This window comes from Berkeleyomyces rouxiae (genome assembly GCF_048999995.1).
Source record: "Berkeleyomyces rouxiae strain 22BRR77 chromosome Unknown BrBRR77_ptg000004l, whole genome shotgun sequence".
Lineage (NCBI taxonomy): Eukaryota > Fungi > Ascomycota > Sordariomycetes > Microascales > Ceratocystidaceae > Berkeleyomyces > Berkeleyomyces rouxiae.
In genome coordinates, this window is record NW_027396494.1 from 2,458,983 (window position 1) to 2,484,273 (window position 25,291).

The 25,291-nt window shown below is 55.1% G+C and overlaps 7 protein-coding genes across 7 annotated transcripts; 3 read left to right on the top strand and 4 right to left on the bottom strand.

The window, feature by feature from the left end:
* Positions 1 to 662: 662 nt before the first annotated feature.
* On the bottom strand, positions 663 to 1,730 carry BROUX77_004924 (uncharacterized protein; the record flags this gene model as incomplete). The annotated part of the gene is made up of 1 exon (XM_073749740.1): positions 663 to 1,730. One exon carries the CDS (start codon positions 1,728 to 1,730, stop codon positions 663 to 665), a length of 1,068 nt encoding a protein of 355 aa, XP_073605381.1.
* Positions 1,731 to 3,982: 2,252 nt separating this feature from the next.
* Positions 3,983 to 4,825, bottom strand: BROUX77_004925 (uncharacterized protein; the record flags this gene model as incomplete). Its single annotated transcript, XM_073749741.1, has 1 exon — positions 3,983 to 4,825. One exon carries the CDS (start codon positions 4,823 to 4,825, stop codon positions 3,983 to 3,985), a length of 843 nt encoding a protein of 280 aa, XP_073605382.1.
* A 727-nt stretch (positions 4,826 to 5,552) lies between these two features.
* Positions 5,553 to 8,144, top strand: BROUX77_004926 (uncharacterized protein; the record flags this gene model as incomplete). The annotated part of the gene is made up of 1 exon (XM_073749742.1): positions 5,553 to 8,144. The coding sequence occupies one exon, from the start codon at positions 5,553 to 5,555 to the stop codon at positions 8,142 to 8,144; it is 2,592 nt and encodes an 863-aa protein (XP_073605383.1).
* An 832-nt stretch (positions 8,145 to 8,976) lies between these two features.
* BROUX77_004927 (uncharacterized protein) lies at positions 8,977 to 11,642 on the bottom strand (the record flags this gene model as incomplete). The annotated part of the gene is made up of 2 exons (XM_073749743.1): positions 8,977 to 11,502; positions 11,586 to 11,642. The coding sequence occupies 2 exons, from the start codon at positions 11,640 to 11,642 to the stop codon at positions 8,977 to 8,979; spliced, it is 2,583 nt and encodes an 860-aa protein (XP_073605384.1).
* Positions 11,643 to 17,402: 5,760 nt separating this feature from the next.
* Positions 17,403 to 18,855, top strand: BROUX77_004928 (uncharacterized protein; the record flags this gene model as incomplete). The annotated part of the gene is made up of 4 exons (XM_073749745.1): positions 17,403 to 17,579; positions 17,639 to 17,855; positions 17,920 to 18,426; positions 18,509 to 18,855. 4 exons carry the CDS (start codon positions 17,403 to 17,405, stop codon positions 18,853 to 18,855), a joined length of 1,248 nt encoding a protein of 415 aa, XP_073605385.1.
* A 1,561-nt stretch (positions 18,856 to 20,416) lies between these two features.
* Positions 20,417 to 22,395, top strand: BROUX77_004929 (uncharacterized protein; the record flags this gene model as incomplete). The annotated part of the gene is made up of 6 exons (XM_073749746.1): positions 20,417 to 20,434; positions 20,924 to 20,942; positions 21,368 to 21,460; positions 21,542 to 21,634; positions 21,697 to 21,751; positions 21,819 to 22,395. The coding sequence occupies 6 exons, from the start codon at positions 20,417 to 20,419 to the stop codon at positions 22,393 to 22,395; spliced, it is 855 nt and encodes a 284-aa protein (XP_073605386.1).
* Positions 22,396 to 23,101: 706 nt separating this feature from the next.
* BROUX77_004930 (uncharacterized protein) lies at positions 23,102 to 24,979 on the bottom strand (the record flags this gene model as incomplete). The annotated part of the gene is made up of 2 exons (XM_073749747.1): positions 23,102 to 24,437; positions 24,585 to 24,979. The coding sequence occupies 2 exons, from the start codon at positions 24,977 to 24,979 to the stop codon at positions 23,102 to 23,104; spliced, it is 1,731 nt and encodes a 576-aa protein (XP_073605387.1).
* Between the last annotated feature and the right edge of the window lie 312 nt (positions 24,980 to 25,291).

The window sequence follows — 25,291 nt, forward strand, 5'->3', positions numbered from 1 at the left end:
TTCATTTCATTTCATCTATTTTACATCAATCGGAGTGTTCGTCAAGCATTCATAAGATGACCAGACAGGTCCTAGCAACCTGGCAGCGGCATAACCGGCTGCCGGGATCCTCCGATTCGGACTGGCTTGGTGGCCGTAGTCTCCCAGCTCCGAAGAGACTGTAGACGCCGACTCGGGATCTCCCTGTGGTGATAAGCACCTCCTGGCGCAGGATACATGCCCGGGTGCAACTTCCCTTTTTTTTTTGTTGTTGTTGTTGTTTATTTTTACGCCGTGTGCCAGGGTTCACTGGTCGAATGGGCGTCACAGGCGGCTAGTCCACCTGTGAAAAGAGTATAACTATGAAAAGAGCAGGTCTGCACCTGAACGAAGAGAACAAACAGCTGGAACACGGAGGCTCGCAGCCTCCAGAGCGACCCTAACGTCACCCCAAAGGTCCCAGTAAAACAAATAACGAAATACAAAGAACTAGACAAAGGAAAAAAAGTAGAAAATGGCTCGGTCTTTCTGCCGGCCTATGCTTGGTTGATGAGGCGTTGCCGCCCGGGGCCCCTCTGTGCCAGTTTGTCGACTCTCTCGGCCAACGTCTTTGCCCCTCGTGCCGTCTTCAATAGACGCTCTACCCATGACCTGCTGTATCTTTTCTGTAGGCCTTTGCATGTCTAAACGTGTGGGCCGTCTTTCTCGGCCCCGCATCTCTCGCACCCTAACGGCGTGTCGTGCTCGAAGCGGACGTGGTACTTGTCTAAGTCTCTGTGCCCCGACCTAGCCGCGAGGACTCTGTCGATGCTGACTCGGTTGTGCTTTCCGGCCGTAGCCCTCCGTGCCACCGGTGCTTCCAGATTTCGCCCGGTGCTTTTCCACCATCGATCTGTCGCTGCTTGGAACTCCCGCTTGCGCCATCGTTTCAGTGCAGCCAAAGTCCACAATGGGTTGGGCTGGGCTGTTTCCTCTGTAGTGGCCTCTTTCGCCAGCTGGTCCGCTCGCTCGTTTCCCGGGATGCTTCTGTGGCCCGGAACCCACCTAAATTCCCAGCTTCGGCCTGGGTGTCCGTCTTTCCACTTCCGCATAAGGTCTCTTGTTTCGTCTATAGCTTCCTGCGAGGTGCCCCAAACTGGGAGCCTGGCGTTCAGCCTATCCACCACGCTGCGGTTATCTAGGCAGATGACGATTTTAATGTTCGCTGTGTTTGCAGTGGCATTGACTGCTTCGTCTGCAGCGTGTCTCGCCGCGATCGCCTCCGCATCCGCAACCTCTGCCCCGATCCCCAGATGCAGTTTGCCTGTGGCCAGTTCTTGCCCTTGCTTGATCAAAGCCCATCCTGAGCCGGCGTAACCTTTGGAGTCCTTGGACCCATCTGAGTACGCCCACAGAATTGGTGAGCTTTCGTCTGTGATCTCCTGGGTGTGTCTTTCTGCTTCCTCCAGCTTCGAGCCGTAGGCCGTCCTTCTTTCCTCAGGGGCGGGAGCACCGCCATATCTGGCCCAGCAGTTGAGCTTCGTGTACCTATTCGGTAGTGTGCCCAGTATCCAATCCGTCCATCCGTCGAAGGCGTCAGGGATATGCACTCCGTGCTTGTACTTGGCTCTCCTGATAGCCTCAGCTCTGATAGTGTCGTCAAGGATCACCGTGATCGGCGGGGCCCCGACGGCGTGGTGTACCAGGTCCACTGGCGTTGTCCTGTAGGCGGGCGCGGCTGCTCGGTATGCGGCCCTGGCTACCACGTCCATTTTCCCGGTGATGGTCTTCATGCGCTTGTCATCTGACATGTTTCCTCGAGGGGCTGGCCACCAAGTGGCTGCCGCGTAAGTCAGATTTGAGATCACGCATGCTCTTGTCGCGTTCACCATCGCCTGGACTTCTGCTCCCTTGTAGCACCCTGCCAAAATCCGCATCGCATCAGCGGCCTTGCGAGCTTTCCCCATCATCACTTCCGTGTGCCCTTTGAACGTGCGTTTCTTGTCGAAGTGTACCCCCAGCCATCGTAGGGCGTCCCCATTCGGCGTGGGTATGACTTGGGATCCGTCTGCCATCTTTGCTGCTGGCCCTTCTGTTCCCTTCTTGTGGAAGTGTATCAGTGCCGTCTTTCCCTGGTCCAGACTGAGTCCGTTCGCTTGGCACCAATTCTCCACACCCTGTAGATCCCGCTCCAAGGTTCTGGTAGTCTCCTGCAGGTTCCGGCCCGTCGCCAACAGACACCCGTCATCTGCATATCCTCTGAGCATCTGAATGCGGTATAGGGGACACATGAATAGCATGAATAGCACCGGTGAGACTGGCGATCCCTGAGGCAGAGTCCCTGGGAGCATCTCTGCTGGCGACACCTCATCGTCTATCCTCATCCTCGCTGTCCTGTTTTCCAAAAATGATTTGACCCATCCACAGTAAATTGTTGGCCACTTCTGTTCCACAAGCCTTTTCACCATTCTGTTTGGCGTGACCGCATCGAACGCGCCCTTGACGTCAAACGTGAGCATCGATGCCACCTGTTTCTGTTTCCATGCGTGTCTAACCTCCGTCACCAAGGATAGGGTCAGGTCCGCCGCCGCTCGTTGCGGCACCGCTCCAGCGTAGTAAGGGTGTATCACACCTCTTTCAAGGGCCTCCCTAGCTAGTCTTCTTGCCATTAATCTTTCCAGAGCTTTCCCAAGCGTGGGGAGCAGTGAGATTAGTCTAAACGACCTCGGGTTGTTCTTGTCGGCCTTACCTGGCTTTGGAATTGGCACCAGGCAGGCGGTCTTGAAAGGCTTGGGGTGATGTGTTCTTTCGATGCACAGCCTAAAAAGTCTAGTGATGTGTTCTCCCAGTCCTTCCCATGCCAGCTTTAGAGCCTGGTTAGGAATGTCGTCTAGTCCTGGGACCGTGTTCTTAGGTGCAAACACGGCGCTCTTGACTTCTTCAACCGTGAGATCCAGTGTGAAGGGGTGGCGGTCTTCCGGTATCGTCGGAGGTGCCACGTCCGGCAGTCTGTTTCTCACATGCGCTTCCAGCAGTGCGTCGGCCTTTCCCGCAGTCGTCCTGGCCGGCGTCCCCTCAGTTGTGCGGACCGCCGGTAACTCGGTGCGCGTGGTGCTTCCTGTCCAGCCCACGGCTTTGTAGATTTCCTTTGTTTGGGCCATTCCGTTTATCTTGCCGTTGTAGAAGGTTGCCTTTGCTCGTTTAATGGTCGCCAGGTACTCTCCTCGGGCGGCTTGGGTAATCGCAGAAGTGCTCCCCAGGGCTCTTCTAGCTGCCAGTACTTCTTTGTGTCTGTCCTAGCACTCACAGGTCCACCATGGATGGTCTCTTCCTCCGTTCTTCTTAGCCTTTGTCAAAGCTGCCTGGGAGATGCTTGTCAAAATTTCCTCAGTGAGTCTGTCCAAGTCAACGTTTCCTGTTTCTTGGGTCGTCCACCACCGGTCAATTCTTGTGCTCTCGGTCTTTGCTCTGTCGAGTATCGCTTCTGGTCCATCTTGTGCAATTCGCATTCTTGCTCGGTCGTTTTTTGTCACGGGGGCTCTCGTCAGCATCAGTTCCAACAAGGTGTGATCGCTTCCCACATCCATCTCGTCATGTGACCCAAACCATCCCACCTTGCTGTAAAGCTCGCACCCTATCACTGAAAGGTCCAAAACGCCCCCTCTCGCGTGTATTGGTATCCCGGGGTCATTCAGAACCACCATAGATCCGCTCTCCACCCAGTCTACCAGCTCTTGTGCCTGCGGTTCTCTTCCTTCGGGGGGCGCTTCGCCATCCCAGATTGGATGGCTTAGGTTGAAGTCACCCACTATTATGGCTTTTCGGCTTGGTCTTGTTTCCACCAATTTTTTTGCTGCCTCACCGCGGCGTTTGGATCCTCTCAGGGCGTTGTATACATTGGTGATCCGTATCTCTCCTCCTTGCGTCTCCACCACCAGGCTTTAAATGTCCGGGTGTGGAGGTTCCCATTGCAGTCCACGTGCCTTCACATCTTCTCTGCAAAAAATGAGAACGCGTGGCCTTTCTATCCCTCTCTCAAGAGGCTGCACGCAGCCGGGGCCACGCCGAAAGCCTCCTGCACGTGGTGCTTGGCCTTTGCTTCATCCATGGGTACGAGCACCATCTGTCCCTCGGCGCTCAGCTCGTACCACGAGGTCTGCTGGTCTCTCAGCGCTACCCATACCCATGGGTCGTCGACTTCGGCTTTCACGCCGGCTCCCATGGTCTTGGCCACCGCGGCTAGTTCCTCTGCTGCCAGTTCTGCTCCCTTGTCCGGGAGGATAGCAAAGCCTGTTGCCGTCTTGTTCGCCCGTATGAACTTTCTGCCCTTCGGAACTGCCTTGTTCACCACGCCCAGCACTGCCATGGGGTGTAGGTCGCGCAGTTGATGCTCCTGGTCCATTCTCAGGAAAACTCTGTAGTCTTGGCGGGCCTCCTGCTTTTTCTTCTCCTGTGTCGCCTTTCTCGACTTCTGCTTTTGGGTCTTCTCCTGTTGTTGCCCGACTGCCTTAGCCGCAGCTCCAGCGTAGCTCATTTGGTAGACAGTGCCTCCGGACGCGTTGGACTTTGTGTCCTTCTCCTTGGTTGGGCCGGGCACAGCCTTGTCCGCAGCCTTGCGGTTCGGCTCTGCTGGCTTGGTCGCGTTGGGACCGCTGACGCGGAAACTCACGGCCCATTCCACCAATTTGGGGACGAATTGTTCGTCCATCTCCTTGGAGAGCTTCTCCAGCTCCTCAGCGTTCTTCTCGAAGAATTCGATAGTTTTCTTGTAGCTATCGATTTTTCTCTCCATGGCTAGGGTTGCCTGCTCCGCGTCCCTAAAAGCGCGTTCAAAACACGCGTCGAGCTTTTCCTTGCCTCCCGTCATCTTCAATGACTGAAGACAGGTCAGGGAATCCGTTTATTGTATTTATTTAATGTAAAAAGTCGTATTTGTCTCTGAAAACACCAAAGGTGCCTCTTGAAAGGTGTTGTTGGAAGGGGTGCAACTTCCCGTCTTTCCAAGAGACTTCATATGATCAAATAACATGCCCAGTTTCCATCAAATGTGGGGCAATGGCGCAGTTGGGAGCGCGTTAGACTGAAGCGCAACTTCAGTGGTTCTGTTATCTAAAGGTCACCGGTTCAATCCCGGTTTGCCCCAGCCGTCTGACATGTGAAGATGTATCAGTAACCCTTGGTCTTGTGGTCTAGTGGTATGATTCTCGCTTAGGGTTAACCCTACAGCATCGCTTGCGAGAGGTCCCGTGTTCGATCCACGGCAAGACCCACATTTTTGACACTTTTCGGTCACAAGCCCCGATTGTTGCATAATGCGGGGGATTATGCACCAATGCATGTCGGAGCTCTCGCCCAGCCCCGCGCAGTTCCTTCCCTTTTTTGAGCTTCTCCAGTTTTTATCTGAGCTACTCTGGGAACCAATCAACAGCAACCAAAAAACGGACCGCCCACCGGCCCTGTTGACGTTATCGCGCCCGCGGGTGAGCCATTTGAGCGTAAGCACGTTAGCCGAGCCTGTATCAGCTCCGTCCGATTCGTTGCGCCGCCGCTGCTCTCCCGCCGAAAGCCGCCCCCGCCCCCGCTCGCTCCGCAACATGCATCGTCTCCGAGCCGGCCGCGCCGCCTGTCTGGCTGCGCCGACGCCGCCGCCGCCGTGTCTGCAGGCACGCTGCCCGGCCCTCCAGTCACAACAGCTCCGCGCCGCGTCAACGTCGCAGCCGCGCCGGCGCGACGGGCTTGCTGCGGCTACTGCTGTTCCTCCTGTTGCCCCGCCACAGCATTGGGGCTCGAAGCCTCCACCGGTGGTCCACAACAGCGCGCCATCGAAACTCCGCCCTGCCCAGCCGAAAGTACCGCCAAGGACATGGCAGTCCGGCCGGCCTAAACACACCAAGAAGAAGCCCACACAGCGCCCGCTACCGTTCTCGACTGCGCCGCCGCCCCGGCAACAGCAGCAGTGGCTAGTTCCGCCATCGTGGCCGTACATGACCATCCACACACCCCCGATTTCCAGCGCGCCGCCGTCCCAGCAGCTCGTCTGGGCCATTGACTTCGTCAGACAAACCGAATCCCACAACAAGCGCTCCTTGACCGAGCGCTTTGCCTCGGCCGAGAAGAATCTGCTGCCGCTGGACCAGAGCGTGCGCCAGCACCCCGTCGTCTACCAGCACATGTCTGTCCTGTTGTCACTGATCCAGCAGGCCAAGCTGCAGGAGCCTACAGACAGGACGCTGCCCTCGCTCACGAGCCTCTACCAGATGCAAGCCGCCTTTGGTCACCGCGGCGACGTCAATGTGCTTTTCAAGATTGCCCTTAAGCAGGCCGAACCCCTAGTCGGCCTTGTGCTCGAGTCGGCCCGGTATCCGCTGCTCGACACCACGCTGCCCAATGATCTGCGCGACGCCGTGCTCGACGATCAGGAAGCCTTCTGGAAGCTTGTGCTTGCGAAACCTGCGCCCGTTGGCGTGCCTGATGCAACGGGCTTTACCGAGCTTCCGGAAGTCACGCCATCCCGGATCGCGGTCCTGCAGCAGGACGGCGTGGGCCTGCAAAAGGCCCTGGAGATGCTGCTCCCATGGCAAAACCCCACGTCCATCCCCGCCTTGAGTGAAGCGCTGATGAGCTGGTACATTATTTTCTCATTGTATGCCCACACGCTCAAGTCTGCGAGCACCCGTTTTGCGGCTGTCAAGGGCTTCCTCGACACTCTCATGGCCGGCCTCAGAGTCGGCGAGGCCGAAATATCTCAGCTCCTGGTCAATCACCCCGATCTGCTGCAGGGCATGCATGATCTAGCACGCATCTCACCCAAGACCGATAATAACGCCATCTCGCTCGTCAACCTTATATCATCATTCCACAAGCAACTATCCGATGCCCTACGTAGCCGCGAGGCTGACCGGGCCAAACATCTCTTCCGCGAGTTCCCTCAGGCATGTGCACTCAACAAGCCGTCAGTGACCGTCGAGGAGCGCCAGGAGCAGGCTATGATGCTCAACTTCTTCGTCTATGTATTTTGCTGCCTCAAGAGCGGCCCCAGCGTTGACCTGGTACTCAACACCATGGCGCGCTTCAAGTTCGACGTCGATTCCAAAACCTACACGTCCATGGTCAACGGCTGGCGCGAGTCACGCGAGCCGCCCAAGATCGAAGCCCTGTGGCGCATGCTCAAAAAGAACGGCGCGCCTGTCGACGACATCTTTTGGGCGGCCAGAATATCCGCGCTTGGCCATCTGGGCATGGTACGCGAGTCTGTCAACGCCCTCTTTGAAATGGACGCCATGCACCAGGAGCAGCCGTCCACCTGCTGCCCGCCGACCATTGGCGCCGTCAACGCCACACTGACGAGCCTGTTCCGCAGGCGCGACGCCGCTGGCGCACGCCGCATCCTCACCTGGGCCGGCGAACGCAAAATCGAGCCTGACGTCGTCACCTACAACATTCTGCTCGAGGGCCTGATGCGCTGCGACCTGGAAGCCGAGGCGCCCACGCTGCTGGAGCGCATGCGCGAGACTGGCATCGAGCCCGACATCGCCACATACACCATCCTGATTGAGCACGCGCTGTCCCAGGCCACGGCCGGCGCGACGCCCGAGGAGCAGGTGGCCGCGGTGCTCGACTCGCTCGCCGCCTTTGAGCAGTCCGACATGGCTGTGCAGACAGCCACGTACGCCAAGATGCTGCACGTGGTGCTCGCCAAGGGCGGGCCCAACGGCAGCCGCGCAGCGCAGGCAGTGCTCGCGCACATGGCGGCGCGCGACGTGGCGCCCAGCGCGCACGTCTTCACCATTCTCGTCGAGCACTACTTTACGCGCGGCGACACCGCCGCCGTGCACGCGCTCGTGCAGCAGTGGGACCTGACGGCGCGCCGGCCCGGCGCCATGCTCGACTGCGTCTTTTGGGAGTGCGTGATTAGCGGCTTCGTCGCGCACGGCGCCTACGCCCTCGCCCTGCACTACCTCGACGTTTACCGCAGCCTGTGGCCCAGCGTGCGCATGGCCTTGACGGCCCAGGCCGACGTGCTGGCCATGCTGGTCCGCATGAACCGCCTGGCGGAGGCGACGGCTCTGGTCCAGTGCGAGATGGACTATGCGGCCAAGAACGAGACTTCGGCAGAGGAACGATACTGGAGCCATCGGTTCTGGCAGATTGCGAGAGAGGAGTTGGGCACAGTAGCTGGTATGTAAGGAGAGGAGGGTAGGAGGATGGGAGGGGAGTGTTGGAAGGGAGAACAAAAGGAAAGAAAGCAGACCGCACGGCACCCACTACACAAGGCCGAGTTTACCCTTTTGGGGAGAACGCCTATCCTACAGAAATGATTCATGTCACTACTACTGCTATTACTGTTATGTATGTACTACTAGTCACGACTTGCCACAGGCATCAGCATCACGTCGATTCAAAGGATGTGTAATTGTTTGTTTGTTACAGCTACCAAATAACATGGACACAATAGGAGTGAGTGTGTACATGAGCAGGCAATGATACAACAAAAAGGTGCGGTGTATTTGTACAGCAAGCCAAGAAAAAAGATGAATAGAGAGTCTATGTGAGCCAAAAACGAGAAGATGATTAAAAGCCAACAAAATAAAGCGCCACGAGAAAATTCACAGTACAACAGCAAGATGGAAAGAACAAAAAAGTAATGATAAAAAAAGTACCAGGCACCTAATCCCCTGAACAGGTGCCTTTGAATGCGCCGATATGTCAGAATGTATGTCGTTTGTAATGCAGTAAAAAGAAAGAAGAATAATAGAAATTCCGAGTGTCGCCTGTGTAGTCCTAGTGTACCACAAGGCCAGGTTACACAAGGAGTAGTCAAGACTCGAGCTGTAGCCTCGACGCAACAAGTCGACATGTAATGTGCAAAGAGAAAAAATGGAGGAATAACAGAGGCAGTGCTGCGAGTTTATCAGCTACCTGAAGAAGCAAAGGAAAAGAAAAAGAACAAACCGTGTGTTCAGACGTCCAATAAAGAACGCCCTACATTAAAAAAGAGTGCATCGGAGAGCACCATGTTTATCGACGCTTGGGAGCAGCAAGCATTGCAAGACGCGATGCGCTAATAGACGGCGCAGCGCGGGGCTTTACCCGAGCGGGAGATGCCGTAGCAGCAGAAGTGGCTCCGGCCGTCTTGATGCGGCTAGGAGTAGCGGCACCACGTGAGACTGGGGTGGGAGCTGCCGAGCGCGAGGGTGTGGGTGCAGCAATGCGGGAGAGGGTTTGGGCTGCGGTACGTGACCCAGTAGAAATCGTAGGTTTGGGTGGTGCAGAAGCAGTCTTGGTAGCACCAACAGCAGCAGCAGCTGTGGCAGACTTGAGCTTGTCGGTGGGACGAACCGGCTGTCTGATCTTGCGCGTAAGCAACTCCTTGTTCTTTACGGCAGATGTAGCAGCAGCATATCCCGGTACTCTAGCCGAGACTGTAGACGACGCCGCACCAGTTCTAGTTGTCGATGGGGTCTTGGGCTTGACCTTCAATGCACTCGTGGGAAAAGGCTTAGGAACAGGGCCTGTCGGTCGCGAAGGAGTAGCAGGGACTTCCAGGGATCCATTTTCGTTGCGGCGCTTTTTGTTAGCACGCGGCGTATCACGTCCTTGGTCATCCTCGTCAGCAGAAGCTCTGTTGCGCTTCTTATTGCCAATCCCGTGCGATATAGCTTGATATTTTCCATCGCTGTTGACGGAAGATGGAACAGAATTCTCTTTGTTACCTCCAGACTCTTTTGAGGCTCTGGGGCTCGTAGTAGGGGCATCAGGCATGCCCTCAAGCTGGCTTTTAGGAAAGCCACCAGGAACACCACCAAATACAGACTGGCGCACTTGCCGGATGCTCGCCTGCCCAGCAGAGGAGCCAAAGGACGGTTTAGATACCCCAAAATCAATCGTCTTGTCACTGCGGAAGCTGAAAGTGCCCGAGACGGAGGGTGGCTTCGATTCATCCGCGTCAGGTATAACAATATCTGTTTCCGATAGGCCGCTAAAATTTGTGAGATCTGGATACTTGACCTCGAGCGCAGTCTCGGCCTTGTCAAGAACAGATTCCATAGTGGGATATTCATCACCTGGTGCAACCATACGCACTCTCTTCATGGCTGACTTGAATGACGGCGACACGTGGCTAGTGGGAGTAACGGTAGTCAACCGAGGTGTGTTGACACTATGCTTCATGAGCTTATGACTGGGTGTAGTCAGGTCTTTATCAGTGATACGGGAGGCATGAGGTGTCTTAGAGGGGGTACCAGGGGCTTCTGAATTGCCTGTGATTTTGGAGTTCTGAGAACCAGACTTAGGAACGGTCGTCTTCTTCAAGATAGACTTAATATGTTCAAATCGACCAGGGGTGCCAGTTGTGGAGGGCGTGATAGTAGAGGTTGCACTAGAGCGAGGAATGGCCGAGGGTGTGGCTGTTGGGTCACCAGTTGTTGGGCATGAAACAATCGAGGGAGTAGCCTGTACGACCGCTTCTGGGTGCGCAGCAAGATCCAACTTAGAGCTAGACTTGACCAGCCTGATTGTAGATGAGAAGTCGGTCGGGCGCGCAATACCGGAGCGCGTCGGCGTCCCAAATGTAGTAGAAGAGGCATGGTGTGACTTTGAGGGTGAAGCGGCGCTTGGTGTAGGGCGTGGAATAGCACTCGTGTTAGTATCGCGTGAAACCGGACGCGTCGTCGCGGCATCATCTTCGAGTTTCTGCTTGAGTCGCTTCACGTTGGAAATGCCAGCACGCAAGCCTCCGAGACCAGGAATCTTGCTGGGCGTCGAGGGAGCGGCCTCTTCGTCAATGAGACTGGCCTTAGATGGGGAGCGCTTGAGACCCGGCTCTCGAGTTGTGGCGTCGCTAGCATCGTCAAGATTAGCCTTGGAGGGCTTGCGCTTGATTGCCTTGACTGGAGTGAATCGGCCAGGTGCAGCACGGAAGGCCGAAGGATGGTTCTCAATTGAGTCCATCTTCTTAAACTCGGCCATGTGAACGGCACTGTAGCGATTGCTTTTGCCCTTGGGCTGGGCATACTTTCGGTCGCCAGTAGCATGCTCTGCCTGTTCGCGATCACGATCAGCAATGAGATCAGCTTTGATCCTAGCAGCCTCTTCACGCAGACCTTCCATGACCTTTAGAGCTTCGCTGCTCAGGCCCTTGTCAAGTCCAGGGCGGTTGACACTGAAAGTGAAGGGAGATGAAGGCATGATGTGGTGAGTAGAAGCAGTAGGCTTGGATGGTGTGTCTCGCGACTTGGTTGGTGTCGCCTGGGCAGCTACAAGAAGCTGTTCAGTGCGCGTAGTGGGATTCAAGTCACGGAAGCCATGTTTGACGGCAGATGAAGGCAGGAGGCTAGGGCGATGGATCTTGCTAGGGTGCATCTCAGAAGCTGGAGGCTTGGCCACGCTGGTGGAAGGTGTCGATGGCTGGTGTCGCATAGAGGATATAGGCGAAGTCTGCGGCCCCTGGGCGATTGGACGGGGCAGACTCGGGCTGGCAGCGATGAAAGGCTCGGCATCTTCAGCTACAGCAGCAAGAGTAGCGGCTAGCGGCGCAGGTCGGGGCTGTTGGACTCACAAAAGCAGCGGTTAGCACGGATCGGGTGGAGTGGGGCTGAGCAACCGGGCGATTCCCATGGCCAGCATACCTTTGAGGCACTTGCTAGGCGCGCCGAGCGACGACGCGGCGTTGGTGTAGTGGACATTTTACAGATGGGCGGCAGTAGCAGCGGCAAAAGGCAGAAAGCTGGGATCACCAAAGCAGCTTGGACGGCAGCAGAGATGAAGGCGGGCAGCGCGTGACAGGCCGTCAATGCAAAGTGCAACGAAATCCACGGAAAATGAACAGCGCGCAGACAGGATGCAGTTATGCCATCAATGTCGGCGTTCGGGGCAGCTGGTTGATGGGCGATGGAACGGCAAAGAGCAGAGACGACTGGGTTGGGCAAGGGGGAAAATGATACCAGAAAAAAACGGCGGTAAAAGAAAAATAAATAAAAGCTTGGACAGGGAAGCGCGCGTGTTGTGGGAAAGTAAGCGTGCGAGGCCGCTTGGGATTGATTATGCGCCGAGCGTGTTGTCCGTTCTGGTCTGCTGTTGGTTGTTGTGGGAAAAAAAAGAAGAGCAGAAAAAGAAATCGGAGAGCGGGCCAGGAAGGAAGCCTTTGTTTGTTGTTATTGTTGCACAGGCCCAAAACGGCAGACAGCCAGCTTGTTTACTTGCCCCACTTTCGCTGTCAGCGCACTGTTCTACACACTGTTCAGACACGGTTCTGGAACTGTGCCAGCAGGAGACAGTGATGGCAACGCCTCACTTCCTCACTTGAGAGACATGCTATGGACAAGTGCACAAAGCCCGAGTAGACAAACACAACGACAAAGATCTGAATAGGCAGATAAACAGCAACCAAACAAGTAAAAGAAAGAAAAAGACAAGACGGCCAGTCGGTTGCTTTGCTATCTCCGTTAATCACCACAGCAACATGAGCTGCATGTTGAGCCTTCGAAGGGCAGCCCACCGATAACCCTAACGTTTTGCATATATAACCTTAGTCATTGAGACACCCGTTGTTAATCACGTGCAAGGGTTTATGGGTAAACCAGGACGCCGTCCCCCACGCACATAGCCGCTATTTGCAGCGTAGATGAAAGCGGGCGTCAAAACAAGGCTCAAAATGCAAAAAGACAATGGAGCTGCAACCCATGTCTTGTTGAAAAGACCAGACTCGTGAAACCTGGACTAAGTCATGTTGTTTATTGTGTTTGTGTTTGTGCCTGTGCCTGTGTCTGTGCCGGTATCTATGCCTGTGCGCTGTGGGTTGTACATGTATATATATACATATATGCATATAACTAGTTAGTATTGTGCATACTTGTGCAGCGAGTTTGTAAGGCTGGTTCCATTAAGCCCCAGAACGGAAGTAAGAAAGCAAGTGTTGTGTCCAACCCCCCCAGTCAACAAGGTCTAGGTCTGGGGAGGGGGGAAAAATCTTTCTTGGGTAGTGCCTTTCATTGGAGATCAAAACGGATTTCTAGAGTCATTCCACTTCCATTTGTATGTAGTTTGTTACTGTTGTCAGGCGAGCTAGGCCAAAAAGAAAAGGGCTTCCCTGGTTGGTGCTTGATGTTTTACACACAAAGAGCAAGATCCAGGGTCTGGCCGGTGTTTCGCCGTTCATCGTCGCACCTCTTTTTTAGTCGCCGCCAGGCCAAGGTGGTGCCTTTTTTTTTTTTTTAGGACTCGGGAACTTGTGTCCCTTGTTTCCTTTTCGTCTGTTTTACACTTACAATAGCTAGCCAGACATGCTCTAGTTAACATGTAACTAGAGAGAGATGCACATGCAGACGCAGACGCAGACGCAGGCGCAGGCAGACAAAGTATATTGATGCAGGCTTCGTAGCATTGCATCAACGCGCAGCAACATGGCATAACAGAGCTTGTGATGCACAAAAAGGAGACGAGGAAAAAAGAAGCGGCTGCGCAAGACACGGGAATCCCTCCTTTCCATGTTCCCCGTTGGGTCTATGACCATCACCATGGCTATACCGACAGCACGCCAAAGCCAGAGCCAGAACTGAGCCAAAAATCAGGGCAGAGCCAAAGCCAGCGGGTGGCCAGAGGGTAAAAAGCTAGGACCAACAGGATCGTAACTCCCTCCCTTTCTGTCTCTGCCGACCCTTGCAGACATTCTTTTCTAGAACAAAAAGCTAGAGCCACATAGCAGGCAAAACAGCAACCATTCTTCTCTAACCTTGATGGATCCAAAGTCGAAGCGAGAAAGCCATGGCAATCTTGGGGAACAGGCGCTAAACCGGGGATCGTGAGGTGAGACGAGAGACAAGGCGATGCGAGGAGGTAGAGAGGGGAGAGTGGGTTTGGACGGAAACAGAACTCATGTGACAAACATTATTTTCTCAATAGGAAATCGGAGCTGCAAAGGGAAGATGCCGAGTTGTCCAAGTAGTATTTGTATCGGTAACTATACATGTAAAATATGTCTTCACGCTAGTGGTCACTAGCCACTAGCATGACTAGCTCTCAAGTTAACGTAGTCAACTTTGTGGAATAGACAACCTTGGAGAAGGTTGCTGGCAAGAAAAAGAATGGGGTGGAGTGGAGCCGTTTGGTTTAGGTCTCTCTGTCTTTTTTTCTATTTTTTTATTCGAGAACTAGAGTGATCTGATTTTGGCTGAAAGAGCAAGGCGGTGTTGAATTGTTGGTGCGTGACCTTTTCGTCTCAGACGTCCTTTTCTTTTCTTCGTCTTTATCATCTCGTTTTGTTGTTAAGGGGGTGAAGGCCAGACGGGTGAACCAAGGGAAGAAAAAAGGAAAATGCCCTTTGTCTGTATCTAGAAGTCGGACTTCGCCGAGACTGTGAGTTGACCAGAGAGAGTGTGTCTTTAAGGGTAGGTAGAACGTTGCAGTTCGAGTTTTGCTTGCTTGCCGCTTGCTCAAGCAAGACAGGGCAGGGCTATAGATGTATTTGTACAGTGCCAGCCTGGAGGTATACTTGGACTTGGATGGTACAACACAGGAAACAAGGCACAGAATTAAGTCTCGGCTAGAGCTGTCTTGAGGAAAGATGGGCATGGAATGGCACATTCCATGCACCGTGCGTGTATGTCCACTTGTATCCAAAGCCTCCACCATTGAGGAGAGTGAGAGCGAAAGCGGACAGACAAGGACCTAGAGGTGCTTGTATGTGGATGTAGCACATAGAAGCAGCACGTCAGTGTCAACCCAAGTTCCCTAGCATCAAGGCTAGACCAAAACGGGCGACCACTGGACGGTCAAACGGCTGATGTTGGGAGACGCTGGCCTGGCATTGGAGACATTAGTACTAGGCCATTGGCGGGCCACTGGCGGGCCACTGGCGGGCCACTGGCAGAGAAGGGCAGGGCAGGGCAGGGCTCAGGGCTCAACGGGAGAACACGGGAGATGCGACGTGGGCCATTGGTGGGTGGCGTTTTTGGGGTTCATGCGTTGAAGGTAAAGCCATAGGTCGGAGGAGCAGGAGAATATATTGGGTCAGCCATGCAAAAGAAAGAAAAAGTAACAAAAAAAGAAAAGTTGCGAGGGTCGCCGGTGCCGCGGAATCTGGGGAAATGCGGCGGTGAATGGCGAGTGTGGATTACTGGGAGAGACAGAATAAAGAGACAGAGATGGGCAGAGTGACAAGGATGCGATGCAGCAAAGGGAGGAGAATAGAGGAGAAGAATAGAGGAGCGGAGCAGCAGGGATTGGGGTTTGTGCTCATGTGGGACCCACCCACACAAGAAAATCCATCCAGGCCCCGCTTTATTTTCCAGGCCCCGCTTCGGTCAGCCAGCGTTGGAGTGACGGGGACGACGAGGGCGACGCGGACGAGGACGAGGATAAGGATGAGGACGGCGGATGTACAAGACAGGCGTGGAGGTATGCAAGGAAAGAGGGCGCCACAGGAGTCTACAATGGGGCGCGACGCTACATCGGGGACCCGACCGAAGAGTCCAAGTGCCTGGGTGTGTGCACATATGTTGTAACTACATATATACACGTAACTACAGATAACTAGTCAGCCAACTAGCTAGTTGGCTAACTACAATATACCGGACCAAGTATGCCAGTGCAGATAGCTAGCCAGACAACATGAAGCAATGTGGACGTACATACATATGTCGGTACTACATAGCTATGGTGGTGGTAGTGCTTGTATGTGTATCCGGGCTGCACGCCTGCACGCCTGCACGCCTGCAATTGTCTGGGTCAGCGTCCGTGTCGTCTGCCATGCTTCCAGGATCTGTACTATGTATGGATTCCCATGGGTATCGTCCATGGGCACCCTGGAAGGCCCACGGATGCCATGGATGTACCGAAGACTTGGACCGTGCAGGCCCTCCCACGTAGTGGCCAGGTACCGCGTACATATCCGCCAGCAAACCAGCGACCGACAGCAGAGCACCGCAGCCGGGCTACTTGGAGCTGCTAGACCTGCCCTTGGGCCTGTACAAAATACCCGCACACACACTCATATTTGTGCCTGGCTGCTGGTACTTGTACTTGGGCTGCAGACGTCCAGGCCGCCGTGCTGGATCTGGCTTTTCCAAGCCACTCAAGCCACTCTCCGGCCCTGTCTCCGCGTTCCCATTACATAAAACGCTGTTGGCCGCTCCTACTTTGTTCTTTCCTCGCAGCGATCGTATACTTACTTGTACTTGTGGTGTACTTGCCTTGTCTTGCCTTGCTCTTTCCTCTTGCTCCTGTCTTCTGCCTCTGCTTCTGTCGTCCTCTGCCTCTGTCTTCTGTTTCTGGCTTCGCAATTTGGCTCTGACTCGCTTGCCGCTAGTACCTGTACTTCCTTTACTGGGACAAACCTTACTGCGTGCTCTTGCTGCTCTGGGAAGCTCTCCCGCTGCATTCCTGCCACTCGGTGTCTGTGGGCAATTGTCCGTCGAAAATCGCAGCTACTTTTTTTTCTATTTTTTTCCTCCTTCCCTTTCCTCTTCTACCTTTTTTTTTTTTTTTTTCGCTGCTCCAAATCCTCTGGCCTGCATTTTGCGCCCGCACACACGCCTTTTCCCTTCCCTCTTTGTCTTCCAACTCTCACCTCTCACACACCCGCACCGACATTGGCAACCGAATCTTCGACTGTGTTCGCATAACCCGCCTGACTTCGCTGAGGCTTCGGTACTCTTGTCCTTGATCTTAGTCCCGTGCCGCCCGTGCCCCTCCGTTATCACCCGCTGCTCCGTGTTACCGCTGCCAGCCGCCCAGCCGCCTTTGCATGCCTCCGAACGTGCAGTGGCCTCTTTTATTCTTACTGCGGCCAGCAACCCCTTAACCCTTTTTTAATCTCGCCGACTGTGCTGTCCAGTGTCTCTATCATCGTTGCTTCAAGACTATCGCCCATATAGTGTCGTTATTCTCGCTGTCGTTCTCGCTGTCACTGTCGCTGTCGCTGTCATTACTCCCATTGCCGCTGCCGCCCCTCTCAAATTTACAAAGGCCCTGCCTGCACCCTTCTGCAACGCTGCAGGCATTTTCTACAGGGCTTGTCGATTTTGCGCCCGCAAATCATCCTTTCTTCTCTTTGTGAGAGGATAGTGCTGGTCTCCATTCTCAACGACAACCCGACTGAGACATCCTGGTCACAGCTCATATCCGCCTGTCTATATCTCGTCGTCTTTCCGTTATCGAAGCTGTCTTTTCCTCCATATTCTGGCGCCACAGAGACGCTTCTTCTTCCATTGGTGCCCTGAAGTCCGCCTAAAGACCAGCCACTCCCCTCGTATTATAATACACACAGCACCATTAGCACGTGAGACCACCAAGCACACCACCACTCCATCACACCACACACACAAAGCTGCGACAAGCCAGTCGTCTTTCACGTCTCGTCTCCTGCGCTTCTCCCTCTCTCTCCATCCGCCATCTGCTGCAGGCAGCGACAATCCCAACCGCATCTACACATGAATATGAACGACGCCATGTCCATTTCAAAGGACACCAACGAAAAAATAAGGGTCAAGGAAGACACTGGCGGCGAAGAGTCCATGGGCTCGAGTCCAGAGGCCGACCAGGCCACTGCCGCTACTACCACCCCGTCGAGTATCACCAATGCCCAGGAAACCCAGCAACCAAAGCGCAAAGGAGGACGGAAGCCTGTGAGTTTCTCTGCTGTCCCTTGTACCCTCTTTACTCTTACTGACCCGGCCTCTTACAGATCTACGCCACCTCCGAAGAAAGAAAACAACGGAACCGCCAAGCGCAGGCTGCTTTCCGCGAAAGGCGCACCGAGTACATCAAGCAGCTTGAAGAGACTATCAGAGTCCACGAAAGCAATCTCCAGAACCTCCAGGCTGCCCATAGAAACGCCGCTGATGAATGTCTGATGCTCCGGTACAAGAACTCGCTCCTCGAGCGTATTCTCCTTGAAAAAGGTTCGCCGTTGTTCCTCATCTCATCAGCTCTCACTGTTGCCACATAATACTAACCCCATCACAGGCATTGATGTACAGGCCGAACTCCGTGCCAAGACCGGCAGTCCGAACCTGGGCCCAACCCACATGCCCCAGAACATCGTCCAGCCCCCGCCTATCCAGCGCGCCATCATGAACCGCCACAACCAGAACCGCAGGCCAGGCTCCATTGCCACCAAGCTAGATACAGTTCCAATCAGCCCGCTTCCCCCGCCGCTGCATCAAGCCGGACTCGGCTCCTTGACATCTCCGCGCAACAGACCTATGCCTGCATCAAACCACCCCAATTCGCCTTCTGCTTCCGGGCCTACCTTTGCTGGCCCTGCCGCACTGTCTCCGGCAGCATCAGATTACATGCCTTCTCGGACTTCAGTCCCTCCTTCAATCAAATCTCACATGAGCCCTATAAATTCAATGCCGGCGCCTCCGCAGATCATGAATCCTCATCAACAGCCTCATAGTCAGAGTAGAGCGGCTCAAGCTGCATCTTACTACCCGACTCCCGGCTTTCAAAACCACATTGAACAACTAGGTAAGCAGCGCCTTGCCACTCGATCCACATGTCCCACCAGGTTTTCTTTTTGGTGTGCTCAACTAACATGGTATTGCGACAGAACAAGAATACGATGCGCAACAAGAAATGATGGAGGACTCTGAGCTAGAGCCATCCAGTGGCAATGGTACCTATTCCAACTACTCCGCACCCCCATCCATTATGCCATCGCCCGCATCCACCAGAGGGTCACATGCCCAAAACCAGCATGATGTCATGCAACCACAGCCGTCTCAGCAGCAGCAGCAGCAACCGCAACAATCGCAACCACCGGCTGGCGCGAATGGCGGGCAGTACCCATCCATGACCCAACTGCTCGACTCGGGCATGGAATGGGATCCCTTTGGTCTCAGTGCGAGCATGGCATTTCCTACGCCATTCGCCTTTGACCAGAGCAACATGCGGTAGAGCCATTACCGCCCCATCCCTCCTGCTTCTGTGTGCTCGCTCTTTCGCCGTGGCTGGCGTGACCTTGCCCTGCTTGAAAATTACTGGTTATGTGCAGTATTCCCTTTTCTTCTAATTCTTTCCCCTTCTCGTGTACTATATATATTTAGCCTCTCAGTATGCTTTGGCTCTGGTGGTCGTCTTTGTTGTAACCTGCCAATGTTGCTCAATCTGGATTCAGCACGGCCACACACACACGCACATACCTCCAGGCTACTGGCATGACTTTGTGGCATACCATACCCAATCCGTCTTCTTTTCGACACATCAAAGCAAGCCTTTGGATGTCACTCCAGTCCAGGCTTGCTCAATTGAGCCCCTACTGGCTCTTCTTCTCTTTTCTCCAACATAAAATCTCCATCCACCTGTGGCGCTTGGAGCTCTCCACTCGCCTAGAGTTACGGCTTCTAATTCATGATACACAGTATTCATATTTCTCAGATTTATCTTTATTTGGTCGGAGTGCCGCGGTATCGGCGGCGCAATCACAAAAAGCATCATGATTTCGTTTTGGTTTGGGTTTTCTATGTATATTTCTTGATATCTTCTACCAGCGTGTTTCTCCATACATACCCCATACAAAAGTTTGTTTCCATACTAATGTTGCCACATGACCATGGCATGATTTGCGTGTACCGTGCTTTTTGTCAAGACATCACGAGCAGATATCGTTTGACTGTGTTCGTGTTTAATTTGGGCTAATTATGTATAAAAGTCAACTCAGCTTAAAGCAGAGCATTTAGCATAAGGGTTTGGGCGGTTAGAAGACCCGCCACCGCCACCGCCACATTCTCACTGCACAACAGCTGGACTCAGCTGGTGACAGCTGCTCAGCAGCGTGGCTGAAGCCGAAGCGGGGGAGCTCCAAAAGTAGGGCTAGAAGCTTAGAATTTCCAGCGAAAATTTTGTGTGAAAGTGGACAGTGCGGGGCATAGTGTAAACATGCGGCTTTATAGCAACAGAGCGGCGGGCCACACACTGTATTTTCCATGCAAGAATTAGTGGGTGTCCTGGCGGCCGGAGTTTTGCCAGGGCGGGTAGTGCATGCAGAATAAGGATCAAAGCAGAGCAAAGGCAAAGAGAATTTGGCAGAGCTGGTGACGAAGGGGGGCAAGCCGTTGGATAGACAGCCAAGGTTGGAAAAGGACCAACAGAGAGCACAGCAGCGCATGGAAATCGAGATGGACCGGCCAGACATTTACGTTTACAGTGGTTCTACGAGGCTGGCCGGCTGGGCGGTGAGTAAATGTTGTGTGTATGGTGTATGAATCTGTATTATGGTGGAAGCCAAAAGAATTTAAATAAATGTAGAAAAGAAAAATAAAAAAATCTGAAGACTGAGCGTAACCCACTCATTCCCTGCACAACCCATCCTTTGCCTGCCCACTTTCCTCCTTCTCCTCGCACACTTTTCCCGCTTCTTTTTTTTTCTCTTTTCCACCTACATCCCCCCTTCCCACCCACCTTGTGACTTTTTATACTCTCCGCCTGTTAGGCGTTTAAACAAGAATCAAGAGACAAAATGTCGGTTGTCTCCAAGGTACGTTGCTTGACTGCTGTGTGTTGGAAGAGGTGTTGTGGGATGGTTCCGTGGACACCCGGGGGGGGGCTTACCAAAGTCCCGGCCGTGGGGGAAGACTGCTCGCCGCCGTTCTGTTTAGTCGATTGTGTGGCTGTGGGCTTTTTTTTTCTTTTCCGCTGCCGCCTTGCTCTCCGTCTGTTCTTTCGTCCGGCACTCGTTAATCCGGCACCGCATGCTGGGATAATGGGCTTTTTTTTACGAGACCGAGTATGCAATCGGGGGCGGGGGTCTACGGCACAGTGCAAGACGGGAATCTGCGAAACGAAAAGAAAAAAAAAACACCGCTGCGACGACGGCATGGTCAATCTTCCCAAACGGGCTGCTTATTGCGTTCGATTTGGCAGACTTGCTCTGCGGCAATTCAAAGTGCATGGCGGCAATTCGGCTGTCCATCGGACCCTGAAGCGAATCCTGGTACTTTTATGCTAACCACCATTCGTCTTATAGAACCCCTTTGACCTGCTCGGTACGTTCACGATGCTTGAAACTCACCATCTTTGACTCGACTTGAGTCACAAACGGCTCATTTGTTCATTGTTTACCATGAGGGGCGGCCTCAGATGTTGAATAAAGCCTCGAAATGGGCCCTAGCAACAAATGCTTGGTCAACAATTACAATTCATGGCGTACCTACTTGCACTGCCTCTTGCGAACGAAGTCCGGTTCACCCGCCGCTCTTCAAGCTGCATTGGAAGCAGGAGTTGAAACCAATGGCTCTTTTCTTTTCGTTAGCTATTCTTGCTACAAAACCCGATGGAACGATCGTGCATTGACCCAAAGCATCAGACCATGCTCATGCCTGGCTGAGCTTAGTAGACCGACACTCTGAGATCAAAGATGGCCAAATACTTTGCACTTGAACTTCAGACTAACCTCGCACGTTTCACACAGGCGACGGCGACAGCCCCGCCCCTGCCGCGGCTCCCGCCAAGAAGGAGGCCCCCGCCTCTGCTGCTCCCGCTCGCCGTGGTGGTAACGAAGCCGGTATGTAACTGTCTTCTCTCTCTGCACAGTTCTGAACCTTGGATGAACACAGATTGCTAACAAGTCATTTTTGTGCCTTAGCTTTCCGTGACAAGAACGCTGGCCGTGAGAACAACCGTGGCAAGACTACCGAGGAGTCTGGTGCCCGCCGCACCCGCGGTGGTGCCCGTGGTGGTAAGTGATACTAGCCCAATGAAACTTTTATATAGCTTTGCAACTAACATTCAAATCATCAGGCCGTGGCTCTCGCTTCCCTCGCCAGATGGATGACCGTCACTCCAAGAGCGTCGGGTAAGTTTTTGCAGCGCCGTCCACCCCAGAGCCAAAGTCCATCATCAATGTACTAACTCGTATCTAGTGGTCCCGGCGAGAAGCAGGCTGACAAGGCCTGGGGTGCCATTGAGGGCAACGCTGAGCTGAAGGACGAGATCGCCGGCGAGGAAATTGCCGCCGCTGACAAGACCGAGGAGGAGGCCACCGAGGAGGCCGAGCCCGAGGAGAAGGTCAAGTCCTTTGACGACTTCCTGGCTGAGAAGGCCGAGAAGAAGCTTGCTCTGGGTGAATCTCTGTCTCTGCGCCAGGCCAACGAGGGCTCCAAGACCAACAAGAAGTGGGAGACCGCCAAGCAGGTTGTCAACGAGGAAGCTGACTACTTCACCCCCGGCACCGGCAAGGCTGTCCGCCAGCGTGAGCGCAAGGTCAAGCAGACCATTGACATCGAGCCCCGCTTCGTCGAGGCCGAGCGTCCTTCTCGCTCTGAGGGTGGCCGTGGCGGCCGTGGAGGCTTCCGCGGCGAGGGCCGTGGCGAGGGCCGCGGTGCCCGCGGAAACGCCGGCCCCCGTGGTGGTGCCCGCAACAACGCCGGTCCCCGTGGTCCCAAGCAGACTACCATCAACACCTCTGACGAGTCTGCTTTCCCTTCGCTGGGCGCTTAAGCAGAAGGAGGGTCTTGACCAAAAAAAAAGAAGGTCATAAAACCTCCTCTGTGATGGAAGGAATAAGCCAAGAAAGAAAGAGCCCCTAAAAAAGCAGCAACGAGAACTAAGGGAGCCGAAGGGTTGCTTGTTATGCCTCTTCCCTGTCTGTGCCTCTTTTCTTTTTTTCTTTTCGTTTGTCTAGATACATTCCCAGCAAAACAAAACAGGAAGAGAAACCAAAAAAAAATTCAAGAAACTAACAACATTGGGCGAGGAGAAAGTGAGGCCATGTGTAGTGAAAGTGAGAGTGAGAGTGACATGTGAGCTTATGTGTTCATGTGAGGGGACTCGGTGAAAGTGAGATGAGCTGTAGCTGTGTAACCATGCTTATTGCAGTTGTCACAATCCCAAGACGACAAGCAATATCGTTTTTTTTTTCAGCCAGGCCGGCCCAGGAAGACAATTTAAAAGAAACAAGGTTTTATATTTATGTGGCGTATGATGATGGCAAAGAAATAGACAAAGGAAAGGCATACGAAAACCAAAAAAAAAAAAAAACATAACGTGATATCAGGCAAATTCGGGACAAAAGCAATCTATATACAAAAACAAAAAGAAACCAAACAGGGCCAACGGCAAATTGTGAGCAGCATTCAGCCAACAAATGGCCTCACGGAATATCTGAAGCCGCACCCGCCCCAGGCATTTTCCTCTCCGTCCATGGTCAACATTCCACTACGCGCGCCCGTGCCACATCGACTGCCAGCACAGCCACGAGGAGCATGGCATTGAAGCCAGCCATGAGATAGAACGGGGCGCCCGGCGAGACGGTGTCGAACAGGCGGCCGCCCGTCTTGGTCAGGAGTAGGATGGCAGCGCCGCCGCACCACGAGTACAGCCCGGCAATGGAGCCCTTGAGCTGGATGCGCGAGATGGCGGCGTGCGCGTGGGCGCGGCCGGGCAGCAGGCACTCGGCCTCCTCGGCGCTGCACGCCTCGCAGTACTCGGCGTCGGCGTCGTGGTGGGCCGGCGGGCAGTCGTCGGTCTGGGGCAGCACGGGCGCGGGGCCAAAGGGCGCGGGCGCGGGCGACGAGTCGATGACGCCGCGGCCCAGCGAGCCTAGGCTGCACACGATAGCGCCGATCTGGCTGGCGCCCATGAGCGCGACGGACAGCAGGACCCAGCGGCTGCCGTGACGGCCGCCGCTGGGCGCCAGCTCGGGGCTGGGGAGCAGCGGGAAGGCGATGTAGCCGACGATGCCGAAGGTGGTTGCGGCGATGAGCGGCGCGTTCCAGCGGCGCGGACGGCGCGCGAGGTAGCCGAACAGCGGGGCGCACAGGAGGCCGGTGGTCTGGGCGACGCCGGTCAGGATGGCGGCCAGGATGTAGGCGGAGCGGCACTCGCGCTTGAGCTCGGGCGATGGGTCGTGGGGCGAGCCGTGGCAGAACCCGTGGTCGATGAAGAATGTGTTGACGAAGAGCGGCACGAACAGCGAGATGGCCACGGTGGATGCCCGCGCGACAAAGCCGCCGAGGTAGCCCAGGCCGATCTCGGCGTCGACGAAGCCCAGGCGCACCGCTGCGCGCATGAGATGCAGGTAAGGCAGCGGGCGGCGGGAGGGCGTGTAGGACGGGCTGTCTACGTCGTCGAAGTCGGCACCGGCGGCGCCCCCCTTGGGCGCAAGCCCCAGCAGCGTGCGCCAGCCCTTGCCCTCCTCGCCCTTGAGGCCGCGCAGGCCAACGGCAACAAAGCCAGCGACGCACAGGGCGACGGCGGCGACGACGTAGTAGCTGCGCATGACGGCCTCGCGCTGCGACACGCCGTCCTGCTCGGCAAAGCGGGCGGGCAGCGGGAGGAAGAGTGCTAGGGCGACCAGGGCGCCGCAGCCGGTGAAGAGGCCGACGTAGCCGGCGAGCACGGGCGGCTTCTCGCGCGCGGTTGTCGCGCATAGCGGAGAGGTCTCGTTGGCGTCGGCGTTGTAGGATGGCGACAACGGCGAGTCCAATGGCGGAGGAGGGTCGTCGGCTAGGGACGGCAGGATGGCTGTCACCATGGTGGCACTGGGGAAGGGGATTGGTTAGCGGGGCCGGGGAGGGGGGAGGGGGTGAGACACGGGAGGGAGCGGGCCGAGGAGGAGTATGCGCAAGGGGAGTGGCGAACAAGGGCACCCCGGGGGAGGGGAGGGGGAGGGGGGTGTTTATTCTTACCAGGCGGTAGCACCAACGGCAAAGAACACTCGTGCCAACAACAGCTGCGGATAGACATTGCGCGCCTGGACAAAGACGGTCAGGGCGGCCGCTACAATAGTGTATCCCAGCACGGCGATCCAGCGCACGCCGAGCCGGTCAGAAAGCAAGCCCCACACGGGGCACATGACCAGGGCGACGGCCTCGTCGGCAAAGCCCAGCGTGCCGACAACATCGCCGACCGCGCGCTTCTGGCCAATGACGTCGGTGATGACAAACGACACGCTGCTGTTGAGGAAGACCAGAAAGGAAATGGAAAACAGCGCGATGCCCAGCAGATACGTCGTGCCCTGCAGGCCCGTGGTGGCCGGGCCGAACGGCAGCAGCGCGCGCACGCGGCGCCGCAGAGAAGCCATGGCAGGCCGAGAGAGAGTGGCGGTTGGGCCCGGGCGGAGACAGTGGATGGAGCCCGCGGCTCGGAGCTGCGGCTGGGGTGGATCCGGGCGGGGTTAGAGAGCTGGCGGGCGGCCGGGCGGTCTGGTTAGTGGAGGCTGGCCAAGGAGCCAGACAAGAAGTTGGACGGGGCCCGTGTGACGTCAAGCCAGGAATACAATACAGAGACAAGTGCAAGGAAAAAAGGGAGAAGAAGCAAAAAGACAAAACAAAAGAATCACCGGCAAGTCTCAGTCAAAAGAGCCCAACGGGAAAGATGAAAAAGTACAGAGGAA